Source organism: Solanum tuberosum, unplaced genomic scaffold, assembly GCF_000226075.1.
Source record: "Solanum tuberosum cultivar DM 1-3 516 R44 unplaced genomic scaffold, SolTub_3.0 scf00125, whole genome shotgun sequence".
Lineage (NCBI taxonomy): Eukaryota > Viridiplantae > Streptophyta > Magnoliopsida > Solanales > Solanaceae > Solanum > Solanum tuberosum.
In genome coordinates this window covers 47770-54571 of record NW_006239052.1, presented here as the reverse complement: position 1 = coordinate 54571, position 6802 = coordinate 47770, and the positions used below count along the sequence as shown (strand labels likewise).

The 6802-nt window shown below is 27.1% G+C and overlaps 1 protein-coding gene across 1 annotated transcript in view; it reads left to right on the top strand.

The window, feature by feature from the left end:
• Positions 1–5839: 5839 nt before the first annotated feature.
• Positions 5840–6802, top strand: part of LOC102579544 (uncharacterized) — a 6381-nt gene continuing 5418 nt past the window's right edge. Inside the window, exons 1-2 of the mRNA XM_006350662.2 lie at positions 5840–6054; positions 6294–6399. Of these exons, the coding sequence (XP_006350724.1) occupies positions 6007–6054; positions 6294–6399 (154 nt within the window). The 5' untranslated portion in view covers positions 5840–6006. The remainder of the gene's footprint in view (positions 6055–6293; positions 6400–6802) is intronic.

Sequence of the window (6802 nt, the reverse complement as noted above, 5' to 3'; positions counted from 1 at the left end):
TGTTAAACAAAAAATATTTACGTGCATGAGAAATTAAATTATTAAAAAAGGCATGTTACCTCTCGTAATCTAGGACGTGTCATAATCATCAGCACAAACAATCAAATTTCATTGTATCTTCAAATTTCATAGTCCAAACTTGAAGTGGATGGAACTGGCATGTATTGTTTGTTATCCATTTGAATCATAACTGAATAAATTCATGACGTACACATTTCATCTCTGTGCTGCTATTTGAAAAAAATTAATATTAACATGTCATCGATAGAAGAACTGAAAACAAATTTGGTTGAATTTTGATTTCATCTTTCTTGATATTTGATTACAATAACTTCACTGGAAAAGAAGAAGAAGAAAAGTTAAATACATACAAAAGAATTTATGCATGAATATAAATTGAAATAGTTGAAATAGAATAATATCTCTTACCATTTTTAAAATAATTGTACCCTAATTATTTGGCTTAATCTAATAAACGTAAAATACAGTTTTTTAGTGATTGCTATTTACATGAAATTATGATTATGATATATTCTATAATCACAAATTCAAAATGTAAATTTTATGTATATAATTTACGTTGGAAATTTGAATTTCTTTCTTTTCCTTTAGTACAAATAAAATGAATAATAAATGTTTATGAATCAAATAAAGTGAGTATTGAAATGACATTAAGATTTTACAAAAGGAATGAATGTTCTTACAAAGGAATGGATGTAATCATCTACAGAATCGACAAAGATGACAATCTGTTTGAAGCATAAAAATAATACCTGAAAATAAGATTTAGTGATTTACAAAGCAATGAATGAAACATTCCATATTGTCTAGCATTTTCGGTAGTTTTTTATTTTTGGAAATAGAGGGTGGTTTAGAAGACATGGGGTAGTTTATTTATAGGCTAATGGTAAATTTAAATTTCAAACTGATTGCGGCTAAATGCAGTAAGAAGTCATTGGAAGTTAATAAACGGTTGATGAGAAGTTGTCATCAATTTGAAATTCAAAAAACATCAATCAGATAAGGATTAAGATCAATTCAAATTAAAAATTAAAAAGAATATAATTATGTATATTTTTAATATATAGACAGATAGATATAAATATAAATTATTATTATTATTATTATTATTATATTCTATAAATAAGAAGGTTGTGAAATATTATATTTCCACAAAAAAAATAGGAATCAAACATTACAACACCAAATTTTTAGAATGATTTTAATGTTTTAATCATTTAATTGTAAAAAATGCTTTTAAATCATTTTAAAAATAAAATAGTATTTTATTATTTAATCTATTACATATAATTATTTTTAATTATTTAAAAAGTCTGTTTTTGTGGTGCTGGCACGAAATAACGATCAAAATGTCCTATTTAGGTGGATGTTTTTTATATTATTATTATAATTGTTGTTATTGTTATTATTATTATTATATTATTATTATTATTATTATTATTGTATTATTATTTAAAGAACGTTTATTATTATTTAAAAATTGGAAATAAAAATATGATAACTTCCCCAAAAAGATGGAAGCACACACCCTATGATTATTTTTTATTATCATTAAATTTTAACATTTTTTACTTTTTTCTCCGTTGGTTTTTTTTTTGTATTTTAAATAGTTTGTTTAAAACTTATTTATTTAATTTTTGTGGTGTTAACATGTGTCATTCTAATTATAATTATTGCATGTGTCTATATTTATTTATTTAATTATTGATTATTAATTATTTAAAATACTGAAAATTTGTGGTGTTGACATGTGTCACTTTTTCTTCTCCTTTTATATATAGATAGAAGATGCGTGCTACTAATTGAACCAACTCACAAACTTGATCATCATTTTTTATTCTATCTAATCTTATATGATCGTATACATTAACATTTACATTTCCACGATACTCATTTGGTAAATATGTTGAACTTTATTGACCATTCACACCTAATATATAAACATTATTAATCACATAACACTTCAATAGCACTTTTCCATTTCAACGTAACTTTCCAATTTTAAAATCACAAAAGCGCAATTTAAAAAAAGATAATAATAACTTTGTCAACCGAAAGTAAATATAAGAAAATGACAATACAATATTTGCTGTTTATTTATTATTATGCAAGAACTTAAAGGACCACTACTCAATGTGACCCTACAATGACCAAATTGTCTCATTTTCCACTGCCCCATATGTCCCATGTAACATGGAGGAAATTATGGCACCTTTAATTCCCCTCACTATATAACTTCTCTTAAACCCCCTCTCCATTCACACCAAAAAAAGAAAAAAAAAAACTTAGCAAAAAATATCAATAAATCTCATAAAAAAACAAAGCCAAAAAGGTATTACCTATCAAAAACTCAAGAAAATTAAGTAATGGAAATAGAATTGGCAAAGTGTGATTGTTGTGGATTGAAAGAAGAGTGTACAATAGAGTACATAAGTGAAGTGAAGGAGAATTTTGAAGGTAAATGGCTATGTGGATTATGTTCAGAAGCTGTTAGAGATGAATTTAATAAAGGAAAAAAGAAACAATATTTTATTGAAATGGAAGAAGCTTTAAAAGCTCACATGTCATTCTGTAGAAAATATAAGTCTAATAATCCTGCTGTTCATGTAGCTGATGGTATGATGCAAATGTTAAGAAGAAGGTCAGGTGATTTGTCAACAAATTCTTCTTCTAAGAAGTATACAATTAGATCAATAAGTACATAACAAGTAGGAGATGTATCTTCTTTATCAAACGTATCGGGTTTGAGCATTAATAATATAAAAAAAAATTACTAATATATACATACACTTTTCTTTTTAATAGATTTTTATATGATATGAATTTGAATCAGTCAGACTTGCGAGTTTCACATATGGTGTAATTAGTTTGAAGGTTGAATAAGGCCTCACAATCCTTTTTGATGGCTAAATCGTAATGTACCATCTTTGTGTTGTACATATATAGAATGTTAATATTTTTAGTGGAGAGTACTATTGTTAATAGTTTTGTTTAATTTCTCTTTGTTAATGTGAGTATATGTTGTTTATTTTTGAGTGAATAAGTTAAAGAGTTCTTAAATTATAGTATTGTTTTGTGAGTTTTATATTTAAATGATTGGGTATTTTTATTTTTTTGGACTATAATTCACTGTAGATTAAAAATCTCCTGTTGAATATATTGAGATAACTTGTTAAGATACGTGTAGATGAAAAAAGTCTTAAAAATTAGTCCATCTAGCAAATGAGTTCAGGGATGGTCTGAACACCGTACCTAATATAATTTAGATACGAAACTTGCTAAATAGTGATTGATTAAGAGATTTTAATAGCCTATTCACTCAAATTTTCTGCAAGTCAATTTTTTAAGGTACTTTTACAGTGTAATATTTACGTAGCATGTTATATTCCTTCACAGACTATTTTAATATAAGTTCATGATAGTTTGGAGAATTCTTCAACTTGCAAAATAATGATAATTTGAATTTTTTTTAGTCAATTCAGTCTTTGTTTTTTCCTTTAAGTCACTGAACTATCATAGTATATTTTTAACAAAAAGGTATTTTTCTACTTTTTCCACATGATATTGAAGTTTTTAATATTAATTCTAAGTGCACACGTCAAAAATAGAAAAAAAGTAAAGTTATTTTAGAATGACTCACTACAACACTTTCTGCTGTAGATAGGATTAGTTCACCCACTTCAATTAGTAATCAAGAAAATGATCTAAGAGACTCAACTAATTACTCACGACTATATATGATTATGATTTCAGCATATAATTAATAGTATGACTTACATAATTAGTTGATTTAATAATATGATATTTCTTGCATCAACAACGAGTTCAATCAGTCGATTAATAAAGCACAACTCAATTATAAACGGGTTGAGATATATAAGCTAAACAAAATCAATATCTATAAAAAATTAAATTTAGTAAAGAGATCATGAATTCACGTGCATCATATATAGGATCGTATATCCACCCAAACATTAGGTTAAGGTGGCTCATGATGATTGGTTCTTCTTTTTGATATAGATTGTCCTAACATTAATATTTTGTGGTTCCTTAGGTACAAAGCAAATAAGTGAGTTGTAAAAAGTAGTGCTTTAATCAAATTGACAATGAGGTATAATAGGGACACACATTTGTTGTCGTTATATAACGATATAATATGTAATTCTGAAAATAACAATTTTATTTTGGATCTATGAAAGAGATTAAAGGGCTGAAGGTTATTGAAGAATTATAACATCTCTTATATTGGATAAGATAATATCAAAAATTGGTATAAAATTCATATTATAATTAGCTAATATAATATTTAATAATAGAGTAAGATATGATTATATTTTCTTGCTACCATGAGAAATGTCAAATTATATACACTACAACAAAAACAGCTTTTAGCGGCAATGAATATACATATGAACAAAGAGTGATTAAGTCTTTATGACATTAATTGTTACTGGATCCAGTGTCGCTAAGACTTTAGGTATATTTACTATAAAGATTGCTAAATATTCTTAAAAATATACTTTTAGCATCAATTAAGCTATTGCTGTTAAAAAATTATTTTTGATGTAGTGATATTTAATGAATATGCACGTTTTGCCTATTCCTAGCACTAATCACTAATGATAATAAGAGCTAATATTGTTTTTGCTCTCTTTGAATTAGGAAATTACACCTAATTACTTTGGAAATTAATGATCTTGAACTATTGATCTACTTACTTTATGGGTCAACTTTTAAGGTAAAAAATGATTATTTGTTAACTTGAAATGTTATCCATCGAATAAACAGACTCAAAAGTTAATTCAACAATCACTCATATACCTCACGTATTGCAATATCATATTGTAGAAAATTTTATTCATTGTTCTTAAAAATAAGTGATTTTAAACCGTTGACACTCACTTATTTCATAAGCAAACTGAAGTTAAAAAAAATAAATTCTTAAATTTAAAGTTCAAATCACCTACCTTAAAGTTAGATCATTCTTGTAAATGAATAGGAGTTCACAAATTTGAAGTCCCGCCAATTCAAGAACAACAAAAAAAATGTGTTAGTGGTTGATTCGACTATTCACAATTCGTCTGTATCGCTTTTAAAGAAAATGACAAACATAGTCCTTTATGTTTGATAGTAGGTTCAAAATAGTCCTTTAGGTATGCACTTAATAGTTTTGGTCGTTTAAGTTTGTCATATTACTTTTAATTTTTGTCAAATATTATCAAATTTTGTTGGTTAGATTTGATAAAAACCACAAAAGAAAAAAGAAGAAAAAGGAAATTAGCGGGAACTTGCATTTAGAGGTATAATATTTGCAGTTTCTATGATATTCTTACTTTATTTCTAGAGTTTTGTAAAATTTTCAAGGTTTATTTTAGGCTATTTTTAAATATCTCTTAGTGTAATATTTGATGTTGCATATTTTTAAATTTGAGAGACTTTCTTGATATTTATAGTTTAGTTTTTTTTGATATAGTTCACATCAAATCTAACGTATATAGTTCATTATTTAGTAAAATATCAGAGAGAGAGATTAATAACTTGTTTGGTCGGGGAACAAATTATCTCGATATTAGTTATCCCAAGATTGTTATCTCACCTTCAATGTGCGATAAAAATAACACTACAATTTCGAATAACAAATTTCAAAATAAGTTATCTTACAAATTTATTCCAACCAAATATGAAATAAACTCATTTACCCTTTATCTCTCGTATCAGACGAGTCCTAAAAGTGTTAATACCAAGTATAATTTTACAAATGAGATTTGAGAAAGATGTTGATGCAATCTTAACTCTAATTTTGTGAGAGAGAAATTATTTTTGATTGATATAAAAATTTAACAAACTCAAAGGATCAAACCGTTAAATATATACTAAGGGACTATTTTCGTCATTTTTCCGCCGCTTCCGCGGATCAAGATCCCGGAGTCGGAGCCGGAGGGGAGTCGGAGTCGGAGTTGGGGCAGAAGTGAAAACAGCTGAATAATGGCGGAAGCTCTCTTTGAGCTGGAAGAAATTCTCATCTCCAGAAAGGTACCATTTTTAAGCACTAATATTCAAATGGACTTTCTTCTTTGCCCTAAATTTCCACTACTACTGTGCATTAACCTTGAGGAAAATAATCCTTTTTTCCCTTTCTATTTGATTAGGTAAATTGTACTTTTTTTTCTCTCTCTCTCTCGATTTTCAGAAATTAAATCAAGGTGCATTAGGTTTTCTAACTAATTTGCTTATTGATATTTATTTGTTTCTGCAATGATATATATTTGTAGGAATCTCTGACGAGTGAAGAAGCTAAACTACTTAATTCATGGAAGCAAAATGCTGTAAGAGATTTTGGCATTGGTGCTACCGGTGCTTCCATTGCCACTTGGTTAGGTACATTTCCCAAAGAATTACATTGTCAAGTAAATTATGATTGGAATGTCTTTTGTTAGTTTTACTAGTAATACTTTTAACATAAGCTTCTTTGTAGTTGGGTTTTCCTTGATAAGAGAAGAAAAAAAAAGTAGAAGGAATCAAGATGATGGTGTTTGACTGGATATAGTGTTGAGAAAAAATTAGTTTGATAGGGAAAATATCATATCAAAGGTTAAAATTGAACAGATAAATGAATTTGAGTTCTTGAAAGAGGTAAAAGTTATATAGAATGATACTATTAGTGGAGTGTTGTCAAACATTTTGGATCGTCCTAATAGAATGAGTCTAGTATAGAATGGGGCAAAGGGAGCATAGTAAAAAAAAGAGGGGTGGGGGGGTGGGGATGTTTCATTGATGCTTT